At 38.1% G+C, this 25276-nt stretch overlaps 2 protein-coding genes across 6 annotated transcripts in view; one reads left to right on the plus strand and one right to left on the minus strand.

Annotated features, from left to right (window-relative positions):
• Window positions 1-114: 114 nt before the first annotated feature.
• Window positions 115-14869, plus strand: LOC139933836 (uncharacterized). Of its 2 annotated transcripts, XM_071928054.1 has the most exons (13): window positions 115-164; window positions 1367-1428; window positions 1729-1986; window positions 2561-2621; window positions 3182-3818; window positions 4660-4860; window positions 5336-5399; window positions 6836-7054; window positions 7705-7831; window positions 8368-8562; window positions 8875-9100; window positions 10625-10660; window positions 11803-14869. In XM_071928054.1, the coding sequence occupies exons 2-13, from the start codon at window positions 1398-1400 to the stop codon at window positions 11869-11871; spliced, it is 2124 nt and encodes a 707-aa protein (XP_071784155.1). In that variant the 5' UTR covers window positions 115-164; window positions 1367-1397; the 3' UTR covers window positions 11872-14869. The 2 variants fall into 2 exon arrangements, with proteins under 2 accessions (XP_071784155.1, XP_071784156.1); XM_071928055.1 differs by lacking the exon at window positions 115-164 and having other exon boundaries at window positions 1188-1428.
• Window positions 14870-15630: 761 nt separating this feature from the next.
• The window catches only part of LOC139934028 (voltage-dependent L-type calcium channel subunit alpha-1D-like), a 205497-nt gene continuing 195851 nt past the window's right edge, over window positions 15631-25276 (minus strand). For all 4 annotated transcript variants that reach the window (XM_071928304.1, XM_071928302.1, XM_071928300.1 and 1 more), the window contains one exon: window positions 15631-23574. In XM_071928304.1, the coding sequence (XP_071784405.1) occupies window positions 23233-23574 (342 nt within the window). In that variant the 3' untranslated portion in view covers window positions 15631-23232. The remainder of the gene's footprint in view (window positions 23575-25276) is intronic.

Here is a 25276-nt window from a genome sequence, read left to right on the forward strand (position 1 = left end):
ATTACCGTTTTTTTTTAAATAAAAGTGGATACAAAAAAATACAAAAATACATACGCATTACCCATCAATACAAATGGAGTATGCAATCACGTGATAAGTTAAAATCCTTGTACCAATTTTGAAACACAGTAAACTGGTCAACCAAAAACCAAAGCAAGACGAAGGTAAATAAATGATTGTGTCCTATTTCTTGTATAAAAATGGCTATACTTTATATTAGTTTAAACATTTATCTTCTTGTCAACTTGATAAGTAACGTTTAATGTTTTGAATATTTAATGATGGGAAGCGATAACCATCGGTGGTTGTCAATTTCTTCAGCAGTGTCATTCTTTTTCATTGCAAAATTATTTTATTTGCATAATGGCGTATTTAATTTATTGAGGCAGTCCTGTTTTGTTTTATTTTTGTTTGTTTTTAAACGTGAGACGATAGTGGAACTTATCTCATAGTTCTAGGAGTAGATGTGGTAGGTGTCTATACTACTATTAAAGAACAATGTTGTTACTTTAAAAAATATTGTTTAATTTAATTTAAAAAAAACATTTATTTATTTAATTTTAATACTGAAAGTGAAATAAAACTTAAAGGGTAGCAACAAGTTTTTAAACTGCTGCTCAAAATCGGCAGGGTCGTGGCTGTGCGATAAAGGCCCAATTATTGTCATTATCAGTCATGCTTAAACGGTTGATAATGACCAGCTGGGCTCCGTTTAAGACAGGCTGGCGCGCAAGCTCATGTATGCCAATTTTATTACACGCAACATAATTCATTAAAAAAATCACAGCTATTAAGTATTGGTATCCTGTAATGTGTGTATAAAATGTGTGTATATACACACCATCCAACGCACATGAAACATTCTCACAAAAGATTTTGAACTGTGAAACTGTTTCACCTTTTAACAAAGAGCATTTTGTGAATTGGAATAAAAGATTAGGGACTGGTTCTTAAACGGTCGATTAAAACCTTGCAAAAAAAAATTGCAGGGTCGTGGCCAGGCAATATTAAAGGCTCTCGCCTCGCACAGCCAAGATCCTGACGGTTTCAAACAGCCGAAGAACTCGTCGTCACTCTTATTACATGTAGGTGGATACATGCGCAATATAAATTGTCATTATTATTATTATTATTATTATTATTTTTATATACCCTTAGTATTATTTAGTTGTTTACCATATTTTCTTATTGTCATTTGAGTGGAGCTGACAAGTGACAACTGACAATGACATGTTACAGCAATGCATTGAAATACAGACCGCAAGGGAATCGCTTTGTCATTTTTGTGGGATTCTGCTTTATCAACCAGAGAACTGAACTGTTTACCAACCCAACTTATTTTGTCTTCTTTGAATACAAATTTCAGCTAAGTCAACTTTATACATCAGAATACCACCATGGAATCTAGAAAAAAATGTCAACATATCGGTAAGTGTGGTACGGGACTCATTGAATTTATAACTCATCAAAGATTAAGGTTTAGTTTTTCCCCTTTTCTTTAAAAAAAAAGGAAATTTCATGAGATCACAATAATTTTATTTTGATACACAATTGCTATGACCTGCTGAACAGAAACACTAGAGCTTGTTTGCTGTGTGCTTGACTGTTTGGTCACGATATGCCATCAAATGTACATGTAGATCAGCCCCAAGTACTCAATAAAATATTCAGCACTTTTCCCATGGACCAAATAATATCATGCCTGTACTATGTATTTCAATCTTTCAGAGCCCGAGGTTGGCTTGTTATTAGATCTAGATTCACCAGTCATCCAGAAGCCGAACAGTGACACCTCATTACCACCAGCCAATGGAAAGCCAAATGAAGAGTTAGCCAACCAGCCACAAGGGGATTGTGATGTCTCTGGTTCAGATCCTCCTAGGGCAGAGATAATTGCTGGCGAGAAGAGATCTTCAAAAAGCTCGACAGAAAAGGGTAGTCTGGGGTCTGCAAGTCTTGAATCTCCTAATTGGCCAGATTTTACAGGTACAATAGATTTTTTTATTAAAAAAGAAAAAAGCATTAGACATGGGGGAGCTAACTTGAATGATCACTTCCCATGCCAAATAGGCGCAAGTTGTGGGCTGATCCGCAAACAAGAATGTGGCTTATACACAAACAATAAATGTTTTTTTATACAAAAAAATACAAAAACCCTGACTTATACCATAGTGACTTTCGGAAATTCTACTTCTTATAAAGATGGTAATGGTACAAGTAGTAAACATCCAGTGAAATTATTTTGATAAAAGGAAGTCAACCCAGTTAAGATCTCCAAAGTATGCCTGAAGATAAACTTTGGAAATTTCCTTGTTGGAGGATACGCTTGGTACCCACTGTCACCATGTCAGTTTTTCCGTGTTTTCCCAAAAAGAAGACACTTTACTCAACTTAAATTTACACAGGTGACTGGCATTATATACTTCTTGCTAAATATGTTGACAAGAAAATAAATGATGACCCTACCTTTAACCAAAATGTAACCCAGGATTTGTTTGTTACACACTGTTTGCACTATGGCAAATTCATAATTGCTATAATTTGATTCTTTCTGTTGTAGATGAGCACCTGATTGACAGTGAACAGTTTGATTTTGACCTTCCAGTTTCACCAGTCCCATGGTATGTATAGTCTCATTGTATAAAATCTTTGGTTCGAATCCCGCTCCTTTAAATTTTTCTTTGCTTGTCAAAAAATGTTTTCCAATCACCGAGTCAGTTTTACTAGCAATTTGTTACTTAGTAGTTTATAATCTTAATTTGTTTTAACCCTTACACCGATGTGTGTTAGCAATGTGTACTCGGTACTTTCCCTAGATCTGTGAAAAAAAATCACAGGCATAGGTCTTGGGTGGGATTCGAACCATCTTCCTTTGCAATTTTAGAGCAGTGTCTTACCAACTAGACCACCGAGATTGCCCGGTAGCTAGGGGCAGTTTTTTCTCAAAGAACTCAAGAACTCAGGAACTCAGGAAAGTACAGCGGTGTAAGGGTAAAACTTTAATTAATATGCTTTATCCCTGATGCAAAATTAAGATAGTTAAAAAAAATTCTTGTTAAACTTCTGAATCCAATGGGTATTAAGTCTAAGATTGTAATAGTCATCAGTTGTAGCCTGTCAAATCTAAAAGTAACTTTTAAATGGGGAAGTTGGTAAATGAAATAATAACTTTTTCCAATAGCTCAAAAGCTGTAGATGTTGATGATGAAGATGAAGTCTTCTTCGGTCCGGTTGGATTCACAGAGAGCTGTGTTGCTAAGAAGACTCAGCTAAACAGCCAGTCACCTATCGATGACAATAAACCAATGAGTCCACTCAATGTTGAACAATATCTAGAGCTCTTCCTTGAGGCAAATAAAGTCGCGATGGAGTTGACCAAGAGAGACAAGAGCAGTGGTTCGTCCGTCGGTGACGAGACGGAAAAAGACAAAGAAGCCTCGGATGCTGAGACGCAAAAGTCTGATCCAGGTACAAAATCCGTTATCCAGGAAGACGTTCATGACAAGGTGGGGCAGCTTCCGCAAAAACCAGCTGCAAAGGACTTTAAACGATTGGTGAAGAAAGAGATAAGGAGCCCACGCCGTGGGACCTACGTAGTGGCCGTTACCCCAGCCGGTACCCCACCTCCACAGCACTTACCGTCGGCCGATGAGTGCGTCTCTAAACTGGCCAAGGATAAACCCAAAGTAATGCAGTTCAATGCAGCAGGGAGCAAGGAGAGTCAGATAAATAAAGAATCGAAGCTGCCTGTACGAGGATTAAGGAAATTATCCAAGTTGCCGATGACTGCTGGCTTGAAGAAGGCAACAATTCCACAGGTAGGCCTATGTTTTTTCATAAAAAATATGTTTTTCTTCTTTGGCAGAGTAAATTAATGACCATAAAACTTACTTAGTGAGAAGCACTGCAGCTGTTGATTGAGAGTATAAACTTTTTCGAGAAGGGATTCCACTTAAAAGTTGGGTGTCGTGGCCAAGCGGATAAGAGCACCGAGTTTAAGCTCTGGTGATTCTGTTCAGCGGAGTGTGTGTTCGAATCCCGGTCGTGACACTTGTGTCCCTGAGCAAGACACTTCACTATAATTGCTTCTCTCCACCCAGGGGTAAATCGGTACCTGTGCGGGCAGAGTTGGTACTTGTGATGGATTAGCCTTGATTGCGCTACATATTTGGCGGCACAAGCTGGATACTCCCCAGGGAGCTGAGATAGTTTAAGGAATGATTTAAGGCCCAGTGACCAGGGGTAATAATGTTGAAGCGTCACTGCGTGACGGACCTGAGCGCTATAATAAGAAGCCACTATTATTAAAAGTAATATGGCTCAAAAATATTTAAATCAGAGAAACATTTCATGCATGAATCATTTCTGATATTTCTGAGGGTTTATGTTCGTTTGCAAATACTACGGCCAGAGGTACGGTTAAAAAGCTGCTGTCGCCTCACTAAATGTGGCCTAATTTAATATTCTTCTGGAAAGACCTCAACATTTTTTTTTGCTGTTTTCTCAGCAAGTAGACACTGCATTCAGCTGAAACTTTTACAGGTGAGTTTTATGGTATGTTTCTTTATAAATGTTGCCTACAAATCAACATGACGTTGACAAAAACCAAACAATGGCTCTACTTTTAATCATTCTTGTTTGCGTCACTTTAAAATACAGCCGTCTACGGTTACCAGCACGGACAAACTTCTGCGGAAGAAAATATACAGCCCTCCCAAGCGTAAACGTCTGAATAGCTGTGAATCTGAAGACATCTCTGAGGGAGGTAGCAGTGTGAAGTCTGAAACCTTTGAGGCACCTATCCCCCATCTCGGCATACCCAAAGGAAAGCGCCCTCTATTGGGCAATCTCAATCCTAAGGTTAGATTGAAAAAGTGGCAGAAGTTATGAATGCTTGGCTCTAGCAAACAGGGCCTGTAATGAGTACAAGTTATGCTATGTAAATTATCACTTTCTAGCAACTTCGAGTGCAATTAACACAAAGTCAGAACACCTGAGCTTCCAAACTGTATTTTGGATATCAAATATTAAACCCTGAGAGAAACTGACTGGGTAGTTTGTTTGAATGATTTGGGGTTGAACAAAGACAAATTTACTACCGCTGGATTTGAAGCAACAACCTGCGGATTACTCTACCAACTGAGCTTTCTACATGTAGCGTTATGTCGGTAGAGCGCCAGTACATTAGTCTGGAGGGCATTGGTTCAAATTCCGGTCTGGTCATTGTTTCTTTGTTCCTTTAAGTTCGGTTACAACTTGAACTTCACCTAGGTCATTTCAAGTTCTTCTGAGGTGTTTTAACAAATACAAATGTGATTTATCACAACGTTTACAGGACAAAAGTGGAGTTGGATCGTCAGGACAACCTGGCAGTGGGTCCACTGATGCTAAAGCGACAGGTAGGTCAATAATGTTCCTCCACTAATGTGCATGTTCATCAACAGTAGACCATAACAATAACTAGAATAGAGGTTCATTTATGTCTTTGATCAGAACAATTAAAGGCACTGCAGCCGATTTCACAAAACTCTTAGACTTGACTCAAGTCCCAATCCCGTGCCATCCCCAGAAAAAAACCTGTTCCGCATGCGGGACAGGGACTTGACGATGTCGCAGTCGCCTGGTATGTAAATATATTCACTTATGAATATGTAACAATGTTACGTGTTACGTTTTGACCAATCAAACGCACCCAAAAAGAAGACTAGTTCATTTGTCACTTGTGGGTTAAGTACTAAGTTGATGATTGAAATATATTTTTTAATAACCAATTAATTGTAAAAAAGAAAGCACTAAATGTTCATTTGAATTTAAGTAATACGTTGTAACATACATTTGGGGTCGGTTTTGTTTGCAAAATTTGAATTTTGGGAAGTGCAATAAAACGACTTATGACACCGACACCCCCTTGCCTGCTAATGAGTTTTCCCGCCCCACGCGCGTGCCAGGTATAGACGCGTACCTTACAACGTCTTCTAATGTAATGTCACAGAGTATAATGAATATTTTACCGGCAGGGCAGCGCTTCCACGCTCCCATTGGTTTTGTACATCTCCCCATTTGGGGAGATTTTCCAATAACAACGTGCAGAGTAAGAAACGACTTCGTCAAGTCCCATTCTCGGGACCACATTTTGACGGCGAGTGCGCACTGTACTGTGTATGCTACGTGTTGTTATATAGTAAGTTGAGGTAATAGCTTAGGGACCTCTCACACGAGAATGGGACTTGAATCAAGTCTACAAAACTCTAGGATCAATCCTAATTTGAGTTAGGACGAGTAACCCGTCCTAACTTAGGATGGGTTCAATGCGTCCTACGTATTTGGATACGGGACTCAACTCGTCCTAAGTCCTAAGATAAATCCTAAGTTAAGAAGAGTTTGGTGAAATCGACGGCTGGACATGTTTGGTAATTACTCAAAATATTTATATGCATAAAAACTTATTTGGTAACAAACAATGGAGAGCTGGTTGATCTAGTATATTAAAAGGTTGTGAGAAACGACTGTCTCTGAAGAAAGATGAATGTTTTAAAGGTTATTTCTCACTAAAATGTTTGAATCTGGGATGACTTCAGGCCTGAAGCAGTTCTCAGGCATCTGAAAGCACACACATTTTGTGAAACAAGGGTGTTTTTTCTTTCATTCTTCTCTCACTTTTGATCTGTTTTGTTATGCGCATGTTCGGATACACTGAGTGAGAAAACTTGTCTTTGACAATTACCAAAGGTGTCCAGTAACTTAATTAACATATTCATTATGATAATCATCCATTACCAACTGGCAACATGAAAATAACTTGATGATGTTTCTCTTGATTGTGACGTTTTTCCAGCAACCAACGTCCACAAAGCACCAGTAACAAAGCCCAGCCTACTCCAGCAAGGATCACTCAATCGCAGGGTGGTGCAAGCCAATCGATCATTGAAACTCGTCAAGCCCGGTCAACATGGCTCAATGGTGCTAGCCAAGAAGCCACAGCCAGTCAAAGCTGTAGCCAAAGGGGCCAAGGTTGCAAGCACTGAGGAAACACCAAAGAAAACAGCCACTGCAGGTAATTAGTATATCTCCCCCCCCCACACTTCCTGGTTGTTCACTGGGTTCTCAAAGTGTACAGTAGTATAATTTCAAGAAAGTTGTTTGAAAGCTGTTCTCTTAGAGTAGACTTGCAAAAACCAATTGTAATATAGTGTCTTCTGAAGACTTTAACCCTTACAGACTAGAAATTGTATTTGTAGCATTTGGCCTCAATCCTTCCATATTCTCTTTTCCTATGTCACTCAATACCAAAGTATTTGGACCTTGATTAGATTAGAATGTCTGACCCATGTGGTGGCTAGCCCCAGTCCTTCTGATGAATCCATCATTTTGGCAATTAGGAGATTTTGACCCAATTCACCTGATTCATCATCAGAATAATCTTAGATGCGCCATACTGGTGGGTAATGTCACTGTGCGTTATTCAGTGAAGTGCGCATTTCAGGCGACGCAGCGTTTACACGTAAACCTATTGCCCACCAAAATGGCGAGCGTGGCACAGTCGCCGCATGTGACGTGCGTGCAAGGGGTCAATAGAAGAACTTTGGACTGTTGCCTATGGGTTGACACATTGGGTATTTTTGAAGCAGGCCTCCCTCTTTCACTCTATGCAAGCCCCCAGGGTGTTCTGTCTAACAAATAATAATTATTTGAATTGATTAACAGCCAGCACAACCAAGCAGATGACTCGCCTTCAGCCTCAAACACCAAGCACCCCGATCCATCAAGCCAAGAAATCTCTCCCAAAGAAAATTTTGTCAAGTGAGATGTCTGCTGGCAAACCAACACCTAGGTGAGGATGTAAAACCAGGGCCCAAACATTGAAGTTGCCTTAGCACTAAATGACGCTGAACAATTTGCTGCTAAGCAGAAATTAACAGTATACCAGTCACAGGTGGTACATGTGGAAAGGTATTTTGGCTGGTAACCTTATTCTGGTAAGCATGCTTGTGTTGTGCTCAGATGCTTGTTGTGCTTTCACAAGCAATCATTCTTGCTTCATCCGCTGGATGCGACATAAGGCTGTAGGCCCCATTTGTTGTGTAATGTACGTAAATAACCCCATATCACTTGGTTCTATGAGTCTTGCAATGGCTGCTGGATGCGCCACAGCACCTTGTAAACCCTTACTTAAAGGTGCTACATTAAGCAATCTCAGAATTAAAAAATCTCAAAAACTTGTCTTAAATGTTTCGTCTTGTTTAACAAGTGCCTTGAGTACCTTATTGATCGATACGTGCGCTTTATAAGCCTCCAGTGATGTAATTAATTTGTTAATTCATCGCACCTCACTTACTCACCTTTGACCTCTCCCCTCCCCCCTCAAAGATCATTAAGTACATCATCAGTTCCAACCCCTAACGCCAAGATACCGCCCTCGACCCCATCTCGCTCAGACTCCAAAGCAATTCCAGCTAGTGCTGGATCAGCAAGAAGACGTTCAGGTCTTCCTACGCCATCTCGGCTGAGAACTTTTGCGTCTACATCGAGGAGTTCAACGAGTAGTGTTATATCCAATCCAAGGTAGGCAGAATTGCTGAAGATTCTAAAACAGTTCAAAAAGTAGCTAATATTTCCACTCATTCAGTTTGTTTACACAATGCTTATATTTCTTTTTATTGTCGTTTTTATAGATTTATGTACCTCGTGGGGTGATGTCATTTTATATTTTGATCTTTGTAATTTTTAACTTTTGTTTTCTTTCCTTGCAATGCAGCTTCTCATCGCTGGGTGTTAGGATATTAGCCTCTGTTGTTGTAAAACTGTGTTTTTGAAAACTGTCTACTGATGGAAATCAAAAGTGATTAAATTGTACCATTTTTTCCAACTCCTCAGCCCAATAAAGTTCCGCCTTTCAAGAGCCTCAACGACATCATCCAGTCCCTCTACCACCCCTCATCCCCCGAAGCCCTCTCATGCATCAACAGAGGGCGCTATTCAACTAGAATTAGACTCCTCCCCAGTGTGCATCAAAGAGACTCAACAAGTCAGTGTCAGGCCGGCGCTTGAGACAAAGACTAACTCCCTGGGGGTTGACAAGAGTTCACCAGGGATTGGCTTGGTAAGTTTTTTCTTTATTGCATCAGAAAATGTTCAAGCTCTTGGTATAATAGTAATGTCGCAGGCCTGTATGCTTCGGGGCAGGGGCACCATGGCATTTCCTCCTTGGTAAAGGGCACCTCATGAGGAAATTGCAAATTTCTGCTGGGCAAGGGCACCAAGGCAATGACCAGGGGGCATGGAGGCAATCGCCTCCGTTCCTGGATTTGTCAGTGTGTATTGAAGTATAGTTTGTTTGAATTTCAATATCTTTTATAATTTCCTGATTTTAAGTTTGAAATCCTTATTGCATTTTTCTTGTACAGCTGTTTATACATTTCTGGTGTTATTCATCATAGGAGGCAGAGTGTGGTGGTAGGAGGGGGCCCGGGCTACTCAAGAAATGCCTCTACTCTTGCTCGGCTTTCTATTGTTTTAAATATTTAATGTTGTGTATCTTTTGACTATGTTGAACTTTTCTGCATTGAAATTGATTGTCTCTTTTTCCCTGTTCTTTATTTCCCCTCTTTTTTATGTGTTTAAAAAATGTGTTTTTGCTGATTTATATAAATGTCTGTTTAACCAGATTTTGTATTTTGTATTTCTTTGCCTTCATTACAGGTTTTTAATCTTAATCAATTCAAGATTTGTTCAGGTTTACTGAAATTTGTACAAATAGTGTTGTAACTTGTACATAAATAGCAGGGCTCTTCCTTAACACTAGCCCGGTGACCGGTGTACACCTTGTCTGAAACTGTCATGGGCTAGTAATACCACTTCTCAACTTGCCCTGTGGGCTACTAACTAAGGAAAAAAAGTGCAACCTACTTGTTTATAATACTCAATAGTTCTTCCTTTTCAGATGTGAACAGCAGTTTTAAAAAAGTGAGTGGGTGTGTGCATGCGTGAGGTGTGTGTGTGTGATTGTAGTTTTCAAGTAACCTCTAAATAGTTGCAATTGGTAGGCCTACCATTAATCAGAAAGATACGTTTATGACTATACATGTTTCAAATCTGGGCTACTAAAACTTTCCTGGGTGCAGTGAAGTGCACACTTTACTAGCCAGCAGACGATTTCACAAAACTTTAAGCAACTGCGTAACTCCACTTGCGCAACGTTTATGGCACAACTTAAGCCATAAACGTTGCGCAAGTGGACTTTTGCAGTTGCGTAAAGTTTTGTGAAATCGGCCAATGGTGGGGGACTTTACAAAAAGCCTTCAGCACACTGGCCTGTGATGTACATTGTATCTAATTGTAATTCTTCTTTGTGATAACTTATTCTTTTCTAGTTTGTATTTTTAATAGAGTAATATTAGCTTGTTTTCTAATACCTCGCTAGACCAGATATTATTTGATTGTATACAATACTTAATTTTTGTTTTAAAATGAATGAACAAATCAATTAACTTTACCATTTTGAGTTTTGATGAAAGTAAAACTACAAAATATAAGTGTAGGAGGACTAGAGAGTAAAATTTATGACACAAACACTTCTGAATTTTGGTTGACACATTGTTTTTATATCAATCTGTTCTGTTTCCAGTTGGTTGACTTCAGTCATGAATCACCAGCAGAAAAGGTGAGTAAAAATACTCTCTTTTGGGGGTCAAAGCTCAGTTTCTTTTAGCCAAATAGACCTTTCCCCTGAAGTATGTAAAATGAACATAGCACGTGCTCACTAATTTTTTGGTTGGCAAAATGAGGGAAAAGCGCTGTTTTGTATGCCGCTAATTGCGGCGTGACCAGAACGCGATTGTGCGTCTGCTTTGTGCCATCTGCAATTGCACATCTCTATCGTGTTTGCAACCAATAGGGTCTGTACGCATGCGTGAATGTAACTAGCATGTTTCATGGGAAGGGTCTATTCACCGCCACTCCTAGTCTTGGTGCAAGATGCTCTTACATTATTGTTAGTAAAAACCATGCACACTCTAAACACAACACGCAATTCTATTCCACTGATAGAGGGCGTTCTCTTGTGTCAAGTTTTGCGTAACTGCACCTGTTAACTTGAATGGTTCTTGTATGCATAGTGTATGGTGTGCAATACGCGTCATTGACCGCCATCTTTGATGTATTTTACACGTGAAAAATGCATAAGAGTCACACGCAGTGCGTACACGCGCGCACTTTTCACGTGTAAAATACATCAAATATGGCGGTTGATGATGCGAAGTGCAATCCATCTATAGTAAGCAGATAGGGAGAATCGCATGTAGTGGAATGATAATGCACAATGTCTTGCACCGAGACTACCCAACTCCTTGAAAAGGTGTGCATGTTGTTGGATTGCCTCTTCTAATACTAAAGTATATGGCAGGTCCTACACAGGTTTTTTAAAAAACTTTGGAATTCTCGCATGATTGGCTGAAGCACGCTAAATTACAAAACAAGGTCTTCAGATTTTTTTTTTACAAAATGTAAATCTTGAAACCCTACAGTGCAATCTGAAGCATTCTATATGATTTTTCTCTTGATAATATTTCATAGAGCCCTATAGCTGCCCATACATTTTGTTTTTAATTGTTCTCATTTACTAATAGTAGTTGTGCTCTTTATTTCTATAGCTTCCCAAAGCCTACAGTGCAATCTGAAGCATTCTATATGGTTTTTCTCTTGATATTTTTTCATAAAGCAATGTTGTACTATCCCAATAGCTGCCCATGCAGTTCCTCTTTTGTTCTCTTTTACTAATAGCAGTTGTGCTCTTTATTTCTATAGCTTCCCAAAGCCGTGGTCCGTCAGGCAAACACTAGAATCGACAAGGAAAATTTGATTGATCTGCTGTAGCGACAGACACCATAGGGTAACATGAGAAATAAATACTATACATTGTGTACTACTCAAGTTAAACTTGGTTCATACTTCCTGCGTATGCGAATGCGGTGCGAATTTTTACATCACAGAGCTGTTTTCGCTGTGTTGAAATTGTTCGTTGTGAATTTGTGATGTCAAAGTTTGCTTCCCATCGGCTTTTGCAGGAAGTAGAACTAGGCTTTATGCCTGTGATTTTATTTCCACAGAACTTTGGAAACAATTGAGTACAGTGATTGATCAGTGAAAGGGTGGAATCAAATAACATCAGTTATCCCTGATGCAAATTTTACAATAAATTGTTGCTGTACCTACTGCTAAAATACAGGCTTCAAACTGCATCTAGTAATCGGGCAATCTCGGTGGTCTAGTGGTAGAACATCTGCTCTAGATTGGCAAAGGTTGTGGGTTCGAATCCCAACCGAGTAATATGCCTGTGGATTTTTTTCACAGAACTCAGGAGAGTACTAGTGCCTTAGACACATTGGTGTAAGGGTAAAACCAAATAATATGCTTTATACCCAATGCAGATTTAACATCAATTAAGTTTAACATCTATCATATAGTATTCAATCATGAATTGTAGCAGCAAACTAACCTGTTAAGTTTGTAACAAATATACCCCCCCCCTCTAAATTAAGTTCTTTGTTTTTTTTCTTTTGTTTTTTCGTTTGTTGACATTTCACAAAAACACTCCATTGACTCGGTTTGATCAAGTAAAAATAGTTACCTACGTACGATAAACCCTGATAAGTATCACACCCAAGTTTTAACAATTCTCACTTATTACCTGTGCATAAATTATAAATTCTGTCTTTAACTCTAACCATTTTTGTGTCGTCATGAAACTAAAAGATAGAATAGCCGTTAGAATCAAATTGAGTATATAGGTAAATATCACTTGTTATATAACTGACATACAGATCCTTGTCATTGATTGGTGGAATTTGTATGATTTTTCATTATGTTATACTTTTAAAATACATCAAATGACAAGGATCTATATATGTCAGTTATATAAAACAAATATTGAGTGGCTTTAATTCGTGGAATGGAAGGAACATTATCGCTCGGTAAAATTTGGACTGTTCCATTTCGCTCGGCTTCGCCTCGTGAAATGGAACAGTCCAAATTTTACCTTGTGATAATATTCCTCCCATTCCTCTCTGAGCCACTCAATATTTATATACTATACTTGTGATGTTTAAAGGGAAAGTTGGTTTTTGGAACTGTTTAATTGTTTCAATCCTATATAAATATAGATATAATACAACAAAGCTATTATCTGAAAATTTCAGTTCAAAGACAAAATGGAGTTGGGTTGTTGAGATATCGCCAAAAATCCAGAGTGAATATGTCCAGGCAGGAAGAATAATCCCCTTGAGGAATTCATAACTTGAGAAACATTACTGCAGTAACTGTTAAAACTGATGACAGCACTTTAATTCCTGATTGAAGTTTTGCTTAAATTTACCTGTTTGAACTGTATCCATAGTTCATACTTAGGGTACAAATTAACACATTTGGTACGGTCCAAAAATAAATCAAAGTAGGGTCTCAAATAGAATGTACATTATGGCTTCTTCAGTTTTTGTTTAGTTTTTTTTATATATAAATTTATTATAGTGAATGGATCTGTAAAATTAACATCACTCGGAGTAAAAAATGTCTGTCGTTAATCCTCATTAGTTTGATCTGATTAATAATATTTTAGCTGGTATTTAAAGAAATATATAATATCTAGCATATTTTCAAGCGAAATGTTTCTGATACTCTGCTATTTTTGGAGTAGAAAGACTGAGGAACTGGCAACAGAATTGTAGGGCTTGAATTTTTAGAATGGACCGCTGGCCCTCTAGAGGCCAGTGGTTTCAGTGTCAGGCCAGTGGTTGAATAATACCTCACTGGCCCTGTGTAATATCCCGAACAAAAACATTTGTTTAAATGTTGACTTTGAGTCTTAAAAACACATTTTAATTCTATAGACCGTATTGAATGACCCCTTTTTTTGCTATGAAAGTCGCCATCCTGAGGGCGAACCCTATGCGCGTCCAAACACGTACATCAATGAAGCACGCAGCATTTCCAGACGCCATGTTGTAGGGCAGATATTTGAACGGTGACATCATATTCAATACGGTCTATTGAGTAGTCCTGCCTCATAAAGAGAAATGAGATCAAAATTCTTCACATAATGTCTTATAGTGTGTTTCAATGCATGTTCTCAGGACTCACTAATTGTTCTTTCAATTTGACCCTGGTATTGTACAAACAATTCTTGTCCAGTCAACGCTTTGAGCTACATGCCCTGTAGTCTTGTGAATTCCCCCCCCCCCCAAATTCAAGCCCTGAATTGTGTACAAGCTTTATGTCAAAATTTAATGAAAGGGAAGGTACACGTTTGGTGATTACTCAAAACAAATATTAACTTAAAAACTGACTTGGTAACAAGCATTGGGGGGCTGTTGGTAGTATAAAAAATTGTGGGAAACGACTCCCTCTGAGGTAACATAGTTTTTGAGAGAGAGGTAATTTCTCACTAAAATAGCTAGAAGTCTTTTATTCCTGTCTGAAAGCACACAAGTTCGTCCAACAAGGGTGTTTTTTCTTTCATCATTTTCTCGCAACTCCGATGACCAATTGAGCTCAAATTTTCATAGGCTTGTTATTTTATGCTTATGATGGGATACACCAAGTGAGGACACTGGTCTTTGACAATTACCAAACGTGTACCTTCCCTTTAATTCAGCTTCTTGATGTTCATGTCGTAGACCGACATAAGGAAGGCATGCAACAATACTTACTTAAATTTAATCAACTAAAATGTATTCTTATCTGTACAATTTATGTGCATGTAAATAGTTTTATTTTCAAATTACTTGATATGCATAAAATCAATGACAGAATATAATTAACCTACAAATCCCTATCCCCGTTGTGAATGTTTTATTTGGCGTGTGCTTCGCATTGCTGGTGGACACCACACTGAGTAACACAGTATACTTTAGATGGAACATTTAATTTGTTTTCTATAATGAAATTGTATTTATAAGGCTGTAATGTTTCCACTCAAGAAGCGAGGTTGTTCCAGAATCAAAATCTGCTGATACATTTTTTTAATTTGCGAAAATAATGTTTTTCTGCGTTTGCTTCAGAACCAATGTATCGTTTGAAACAGATAACTCTTCTCCAGTAATTCTTGTTGCGCTATCAGCAACTGGCATTAAAAAATTGTATTAGTCACCAGTAGAGGGCGCAACATCGACTGGCTCGGAGGCTGGGATTGGGCTAGTCTATGAATCTGGATCAAAAAGTTTGTATCCACATGTTTGTTTGATACAGATAACTCTTCTCCAGTAATTTGTATTGGGGGGGGGTGCAAAGACATAATTTAGGGGACTATTTGTTGATGTATTGAATCACTGTTTTGGAGAGCTCTGATGGAAAGCGAAAGGTTCCTGAGGGAGGGGGAGGGGGGGGGGGCCTGCCCTACCCTGTCCCCCTCCTAGCCATGCTGAATCCATGGAATCTGCTTTCAATCACTTTTTTGAATATCCAAATCCTGCAATTACAAGGTCAAAGAGTCATTATTTTCCTCGAGGTCTCCGACCAAAGTCGGTGCACAAAAACAGACATTACTAAAATACTGCATAATAAATAAATTAATATAAATCAAAAGCAAAAAGATATGTTGAATATGTTACATTTCTTGTTTTATTCAAACAATCCATGGGCTATGGTACAGGGGATAGTGTAAATACAATCAACGCAATATTATCTACCATATAGAAAAATCTAGATATAATAAAGGATATATAAATGCCTTTTTCTTTCAAATAATTACACTTTTCAAAAGTACTTTTTTTTTCTCACAAAGAATGATGCGTATATATAAATAGCAAGTGTTAAAATGTGAATATTCAGACAACATAAAGATCAGTGTTAGTACTTATAGGCCCTTAGTTTCATTCTCTCAACATTATACATACATTTACAGTAGGGTTGTGACTCAAATATTTGCATACATTTTGTTAAACAAAAGGAACAGTTTTATAACAAAGCTGGTAAGCGGGATTGTGATGATAGTTGTCAACAAGTGTTTTCAAAAAGGAAGTGATTGTAGAAGCCAAGCTCTTGTAAAATGTTCATGTATTTACATTTGAAATTTAAATACAGAACACAAATTGATAGAAACAAGACCAGTTTGAGAATGACCCTGGTGCGTGTTGACAAATAAAAAACAATATATCATCCCAAGAGCTGCTTCAATATATTCATGGTTTGTCCCTGACGGGTTCGGAAATATAGAAAACCTCAAAACATCACAAAACTCATTGTCTGATGCCATCTTTCTGATTTCTTTTTGTTACTAAAAAACTTAGCTCATAGGCCTATGTGACACTTCTTACGAAAACCTGGCACTTTCTGCCAAAAATTCCAAACTGGGTTAATTTGCTCATCACACAAAATTTAATGTGAATAGGAACATTCAAATAACACCTAATATAGTTGTTATTGATGTAAGTATTTATCTCAGATAATTACCCAGTAACTTAAATGGACACAATCTTTTACTTTTTTTTTTTTCAAATGGCGACCCCCCAAAACGGGTCACAAAAGCACCCTCAAGAGTCATCTTTCCCATGCTGAAAACCGGGTGTTCGTTAGTCTTTATTATTTTTTTTTTTTACAACAATTTTTTTCTGAAGGGATTTAAAGATACATCACCTTGATATAATGACAGATTTTTTTCTTCTTCATGTTTTTCATTTCTGAGAACTACCTGATTTTGGCATAGGGGCCGATCACAGTTCAGTTAAGAATGCATATATGAATGAGCTATAGACGCGCAGCCCAAGTTTGGCCAACCAAGGTTGGGAAGCTTGTCTATGGGAAGCCATAAATGCCCAAAGCAAAAACAGTTAGCCACAGTTTGTAACAAATGTTACACAAAATATTCAAAAGTAGTGTTGAATTTGATGGAAACAAAGCAACATTTTTTAAATTTTTTTTCACTGTTAAATTTGCAAGAAATGTCTTGAATGTTTAATGAACATTCGGCCATCCATGCTCTTGCCAGCCCTGTTTGTTTATCGGCAATAGAAAGGGATTATTGGGCTATGTATGTAATCAAAAGCTACAGTTCAGAGCCAATAATAATATAACAATCTTGAAGACACACCCACACATAATATTTGGTCCAAAAATATTAATTACAAAATAGTCAAAAAATATACTCCAATTTGTGGGGTATAATGGGTTGTACTTAACAATTCCGTCGAGTCTGAAGACAAAACAGTTCTAAGGTGGGTGTGGAACTGGAAGAAATAGTAGGAGCTTCCTGAACAATGGGAGTATGTTGCTAACTTTGCTAAGAGGGAATATGAGATGGTAAGGATTTAATACTTGGGCCTGCCACTGTTTAACATATGTAAAATTCACGTTTCAACTTTTAGGAAAATATTTGTTTTTTGTTGCTTTTTGGTGTGAAGTGTAAACAAGAAGTTGATGAGCATACTATGATATAAACACAGCTGAATTTTTTGATATAGTTTTCAAACATCCACAAGACAACATGAATAACTTGGTTATAAAGCTTTAGAATACACATAAAGAGTGCTACAAGAAATATAGCTTTTTTTTTAAACATGTGAGTACATTACATGTTGCAGTCTAGGGCACTTAATGGCGTGAGTCAATTCCTTTGCTTTAAAGGAACATTACAGAATTGGTAAGAAAAAAACTTGTCTAAGATCAAGGATTTACAACTATTACACGGTCGAATGATGATGGTCGTAGAATACATCCCTTGAAATATTTCTGTATGAAATATCATAATTGATAAGAAACAAATAAAACTAATTTCCTGTTTGGAGTTTATCGCTCAGTGAGCATTTTATAATTTGTTTGTTTATCAATGTCATGCAAATTGTGTTATCAATTTTTCCACAATTGTTTCATAACCCAGATGGCCAATCGATCTCACTTCTACAGGTTTGTCAGTTTATGTTTATGGTGGACTACATAAAGTGCATACAATGCCAGCAACTGTTAGCAAAAACCAATTCTGTAATATTCCTTTAAAGTGTTTTCTTCTCCCTTTGACGATAGGCAATAGTTCTGATAATCTCATTTTGAGAACACTTCTGTGAGACCAGCTCAGAATTGTTTAACTTTATGGATAATTACAACAATTCAATATCCGATTGATTTATTTTCCAACCTGTCTTATATATAATATACTTTGTTTATACACACTGCCTTATATCTCTGCTGCAAATTATTCATCTATCGTCAACATTGCACATTTAAGGGGAGTATGACATCAAATTGGCACTTTACCCACGGCAATAAATTACAAGAAAAAAATGAGTCTCAGATTAATGTTTCCATTTCAAGAAAACATTCTGGTATGTTAAAATATTGAATTTTTTATACATTTGGATCGTGGGTGTGGGTCGCTTTTACAATATTGAATTTCATTTATGCCTGAATACATTTGGGGAGGGGGTGGGGTGGATGTGTGGGGGTGGTCTGTACAATACTTTATGACCAATATTGTGACTGCTTCAATCTATGCAGGCCTGTAATTTCAGCTTTAAGAGGGCAAGGCCATTTTGATTTTGAAAAGGGCACTTTTATTGGAAAGTCGATGGGAAAGTTTTAAAGGGGCAGCAGTACCAACAGCAATTAGCTTCGGAAAGAAAATGTATTCATCAATTGATCGAAAACTGAAACATTGAAATCATTTTGAAATAAAAGACGATGTTACAAACTGCACAAAGTGTATAGAAAAGGAACAAATAAACATGTAGTAAAATATTTCACAAGATTCTCAAAAGCTCTCAAACAAATATCATTTGGTTGATTCCACTATGTTTCATAGAAAAACAAAACTCTTTCCTAATAAAGAAAAATATGATATTGCTGTAATACGTTAAATTCATTGTTGAATTGTTTTGCAAAATATAAAGAACCAATTCTTGATTGAATTTAGCTCCAGTTGCAAAACAACTTTAATGTGAATGTATCAAAATAATAAGACAGACTTTTCCCCACAAGCACTGAATGTCTATCCCTTTTTCTTGTTATATACCGCGGTTATAGATTGTGAATTTTTATTGGTCGAGAACCAATCATGTGATGTGCTTCACGTACAAAGACGCACATACATGTACATGCTCTCAGGGGAACACGGAGTTATAAACCCCCACTTTGTGAGTGTCGTCTTTCTAGCGTCAAAAACAGCCCCAGGTTCGAGGTCGTAATATACGCTGGTACTACGTAAATTGGTTAACCTTCCTGTGCGATGTGCCTTAGGGAACAGTGAAGCAATATCTTTATCAATGACACGTTCATCTGAATTTTTAACTGTATCGATTTCAATGTTATATTAATGTTTGACGATGACAACAGATCGCCTCCAAAGAAGAGGTATCTATTACCATTTTTGAAAGCACATCAAGTATTGCACACCCGTATCTTTTCTTTTGAAAGATTGCACTATTGTTTTAATAAGTACTATAAATCCTTTCAACAAACCGATTTGCGGTCACCCGAAATACCTTTGATAAAGCAGTATTTGGACAAGTTTTACTGAGCTGAAAGTTTAGACTATTGACTAGTGATTGACTAGTGGGAAATTGTTCATAGAAAAATGAAAAGACTATTCTTCCTTTGTCCGACCTCCGCAACCTTCAGTCAAAACTCTTTCATGGGGGAAAATCAACCAAGAAACAGAAAGTAAACTGACTGTACAATCTCTGTAGGCCTACATGCTGACAATTCTAATAAAGCACCCCAAAATTGCTTCACTAAACAATCATGCAAAAAAGCCGGATATCTCACCAAATTTTATAAGCAATAAATAAATAGTCTTCTTCATTTATAAAATATTTCATATTTTGTGTTTTTCATTTTGGTTTATGTTAAGAAAGCTGTGATATTTGTCCAAGTTATATTATACAGTGTATATTAGACACAATGTTACATGACACACATACACACACATAGACAATGTTTTACAATTGTTCGAGATTAACATCAAAAGTGGTGAAACAAAAATATCAAACAATTGCAGCCACACTGGTCATCTTCCCCGCTCAACTACTGATAATTGCTGTGGAGCTAAATGCCATGTCACAGGCACCAGCCTTTTGTTTATACATTGCCTCAATATGGGCTGTATTGACACTTGACCAAGACTACAGTTTTACAAAGGTTTACAAATGAAAGTCAGGGAAATATGCAAAGTTAACCACAAGAATTGAAGATTAATATTTCGGAAGCTAGAAAAAACATGAAAAGCTCATTTGTTCCTTGTTTGTATTCAAGTGTGTGTGATTAAACCAAACAAATGTAGCAAATATCTTTTGTTATGATATATACATTACCAATTGAGTGGTACAAATTAAGGCAAGAAAGCTGACAACTTTTCAAAATAGAACCCCTCCCCCCATAAAGAAACATCTTCACAGAGCTACGTTGAAGCAAGATAGTACTGTGAAAAACGATAAAAGCCCAAGAAATCTTCTCGAGAGAGTCCCCCCCTCTGAAATTCAGACTCCGCCCCCGAACACACTATACCGTGCATGAGGAAACACTTTCTGTGGAACGAATGAATGTGATTGGAGCATACAGTTTAAAATAATCCATCGTATAGACACATAGTGACTCAAACAAAATGCCGAAAGCAATACTCAACAATAATCTCAAATATCTAGTCGGCCTACACTCCACATCTATCCCAACATTTCCCTATTTATATACAGAAAGACACAAGCCAACATGACTAAACATTTTGATACAGCCAGAAATACTCCCCCAGTTATCAGATACAAAAATGGTTTTGATAAAATTTGATATAATAATATATATATATTTAAAACCGTGGAATGAACACTGTTAGAGGCACCAGTGTATTAGCTCTGCTAATTAAGTGAGTGAAAAGTGAACAGAAAAGTGAACTCATGAATCTATAATACACTACCACAGCAATGATCTCACTCATCTGAAGTCATTGTTTACTGACGATTTAAGAATGAAAAGTTTCACACCGAGAAAGAAATTTAGAAAGAAGCTCTCACGTCTGACTTATTATAAAACATTCAATGTGTTAGTGTGAAATAAGAAAAAATCAGAAATTGCACCAATTAATAACTCGTTGAAAACTTAATTAGCATTCAACTGTTAATGGATGCTATAACATCCTGGGAACTGTTTCAAATGCTGTCATTTTTTTAAATTTTTAATCAACAATGTCCGCAAATATTTCTTTAGAGGACGTTCTTGTTTGTTTATCAACCTACATGAGGAACTTGGTTCATTCAACATGGTTGAGATACAATGGTATTAAGCCATTGTCTTAAAAAATGAATAAATAACGGGCATATCTTCTGCCATAAAATGCTCACCAAAATGGATGCCTAGAATTGTACCCTTCCAACATTAATCACTTTAACCCATGCATTATTGTAGTGATGCTACATAAGAGCACAGTTCTTGGGGAGTGTCTTGCTTGTGAAGGCTACACACAACCACAGTCCTTGAGTAGTGTCTTAGGAGTGATAGCTACACACAACCACAGTTCTTGGGTAGTGTCTTAGGAGTGATAGCTACACACAACCACAGTTCTTGGGTAGTGTCTTAGGAGTGATAGCTACACACAACCACAGTCCTTGAGGAGTGTCTTAGGAGTGATAGCTACACACAACCACAGTTCTTGGGGAGTGTCTTGCTAGTGATAGCTACACACAACCACAGTCCTTGAGTAGTGTCTTAGGAGTGATAGCTACACACAACCACAGTTCTTGGGGAGTGTCTTGCTAGTGATAGCTACACACAACCACAGTCCTTGAGTAGTGTCTTAGGAGTGATAGCTACACACAACCACAGTTCTTGGGGAGTGTCTTGCTTGTGAAGGCTACACACAACCACAGTCCTTGAGTAGTGTCTTAGGAGTGATAGCTACACACAACCACAGTTCTTGGGGAGTGTCTTGCTAGTGATAGCTACACACAACCACAGTCCTTGAGTAGTGTCTTAGGAGTGATAGCTACACACAACCACAGTTCTTGGGGAGTGTCTTGCTAGTGATAGCTACACACAACCACAGTCCTTGAGTAGTGTCTTAGGAGTGATAGCTACACACAACCACAGTTCTTGGGGAGTGTCTTGCTTGTGAAGGCTACACACAACCACAGCCCTTGAGGAGTGTCTTAGGAGTGATAGCTACACACAACCACAGTTCTTGGGGAGTGTCTTGCTTGTGAAGGCTACACACAACCACAGTTCTTGGGTAGTGTCTTAGGAGTGATAGCTACACACAACCAAAGTTCTTGGGGAGTGTCTTGCTTGTGAAGGCTACACACAACCACAGTTCTTGGGAAGTGTCTTGCTTGTGAAGGCTACACACAACCACAGTCCTTGAGTAGTGTCTTAGGAGTGATAGCTACACACAACCAAAGTTCTTGGGGAGTGTCTTGCTAGTGAAGGCTACACACCCACAGTCCTTGAGGAGTGTCTTAGGAGTGATAGCTACACACAACCACAGTTCTTGGGGAGTGTCTTGCTTGTGAAGGCTACACACAACCACGTGTCTTTTGGAGTGCTTGATAGTGATGGCTACATACAAACACAGCTCTTGAGGAGTGACTTGGTAGTAATGACCACACACAACCATCGTTCTTTTGAAGTGTCTCATCAGTAGTGAAAGCTACACACAACCACGGTTCTTGAGAAGTGTCTTGGTAGTGATGGCTACATACAACCACGATTCTTGAGAAGTGTCTTGGTGTATTCTCCTATAAGTGATCAAAGAAACTTTGATGGTCCTACGAGGCAGCTGAGTTGGTAGAGAGTTTGTAGCGTAGGTAACTTTGAGAAATTTTCTTGCAACTTCCACAAATTATATGTGATTTATCAAAGAAGACGGGCAACACAAATGATCACATGATGATAAATCCGAAGGATGTTGGAGAATATCCACTTTTATAGCGAAGTTGTTTTTTAAATAAAGTCCATAGGGTCCGTCACTGCCTATGACAATTTTGTTTTGTCGACCCTCCTGAAGGAAGAAGTAGAATAATGTTTCCCAGTATAACTTCAGACAGGACGCCGATAACACTGATTCCAATTAAAAACAACGGAACATGATAAAAATCCTTGCGATAAAACGTAAAGTTCTCTTCCACAAAACGATCTCCAAGTCTTTTTGAGTTGTAAAAAAAACCTTAAATTGCATTAAATACAAAAAAACTGATCCGTGAAGAGTGGAATCTATGAAGAAATATATTACATCTTGTTAATTATGAGGCATGTCAAAATCTAACATGCCTGCTAGAGAGTTGTGACATAAACCATGTCCTGCTCAGGGTCAGTTGCTATGGGCTTCTCGTCCTCAGACTCTGGTTCGCTACTTTCACTGTCGAGGTGAAGCCTGCCCTCGCCCAGCGGGGTGCGTTCGTGTGGAGAGGATCGCTGCGTATAGTCCTGGAGCTCATAACCACTGAGGTGGTCAAAGTAGGGCAGCGGCGTTTCACCCTGGTTGGCTTGTATGAGTTTATGGGCGGCTTCGTCTATTTCAATGTGTGTCATGTCGCAGGCTTCGGCAAGTTCTCGTTTGACAGTGGTGATGAGGTCGCGATCGTGAATGGGAGAGATGCCTTCTTCTTCTAGTACCTAAAGAAACAAAAAATAAGAGAGGAGGAATATCAACAACAAGTCAACAAGTTGTTATAATTGTTCCTAAGGAAACCAATATTATAGGAATAGGTTAGTATTCTTCAGCCATTCATCAGAGGTGTCATCGCCAAAGTCGACCTTTGACCTCAATGGGAAGATCCGAGTGCAGAACGGTTTGAGGAGCACCACACCCATATCTGTTCCACAGTTCCAAGTCAATGAGAAGAGCATTACAAATATGCAGGCTTATTATTAGTAAAGAATTTGATTTGAAGAAGTTGATTATGTAATAAAGAGAAACTTGAATCAGATACAACTTTAAAAAAGGAAGTGTTTGGGAGGTGAAGACCTTCTTAAAAAAAACTGTAGGAAGTAACAGCATTGAGGTAGACAGTTGTTAAAGATGATGATAAAAAATAAATATCGAAAAAGGCAGTATATAAACTATGGAAATCATAAATTATTCAAATAACTTGCTAGGGGTGTCAAGCGGATAAGAGCTCCGAACTCAAGCTCTGGTGTTTCTGTTCGGCAGAGTGTGGGTTCGAGTCTCGGCCGTGCTGAGCCAGACACTTAACTATAATTGCATCTCTCTAGAGGGGTAAATGGGCAGGTATGGTTGTTGTGTTTGAATGAGCTTATTAGTAGGGCATTTGTTGCACAGGCTGAGTACTCCCCAAGGAGTTTAGATGGTTTAAGGAGTTAATTAAATGGCCCAATGACCAGGGGCTAAGATGTTAGAAGCGCTTTGAGAAGCCCTTCGGGTGTGTAAAGCATGGTACTTTTATTATAAATGTCTAAAGGCAGAATAAAAGTCAATCATGGAGGAAAGGAAATCTCAAGCTGGACATGCAGATACAAAACCAAACGTGTGAGACATTTACCTGGCTGTAACCATCTCTTTACACATCAACTTTAATGCTGAAAAATAAAGATGGTTCTGCCACAGACAAATGTCTTAAAAACAAAGCTTATTCAGTTATCACTTTGTTTACAAACTATCACTTATCAACAAGTTTAGTTCAGAACAGGACGCTAAATAAAGATATGAAGCCAATTGCAACGAATGGTCAAACTGAAATTCCTGTATCTTCAATTAAAGAACACTTCATCAAAAACAAGCCTCAAATAGCAGAAAAGAATCAGATGATTTCAGAAGGAGAGATTAAAGATGAGTAAAATGTTCCAAGATGCACAATCTCTGACATGCTCAAACGGCACACCCCATCGGGATTTACAATAATCATAACAAACCTTAAATGTCAATCCACAGCTCGTTTGACAGTCCCTGTAACATCAGAATCACTCTTCATTGATTAGCATGTAAAATATTAGACTAGTTTGTCCTTTGTTATATTCCTGTTACCCGTCCCCCCATTTTTGGATAGCCCCGCCTTGATCGAATAACCATTTACTTTTTATTAATTTTGGTTTTTACCCATACACCGATGTGTGTTAGCACTGTATACTCAGTACTTTCCCGAGTCCTGTGAAAAAATATCACAGGCATGTTACTCGGGTGGGATTCGAACCCACGACCCTTGCAATTCTAGAGTAGTGTCTTACCAACTAGACTACCGAGGTTGCCAGGCAGCTAGAGGCAGTTCGAATCCTATGTTTTGGCAGCGGGTACCGCAACGATATAATAGATGTTAAATTTGCATCGGGGATAAAGAATATTATTACCTCGGGTGGGTTC

Source organism: Asterias amurensis, chromosome 2 (genome assembly GCF_032118995.1).
Source record: "Asterias amurensis chromosome 2, ASM3211899v1".
NCBI classification, from domain to species: Eukaryota; Metazoa; Echinodermata; class Asteroidea; order Forcipulatida; family Asteriidae; genus Asterias; species Asterias amurensis.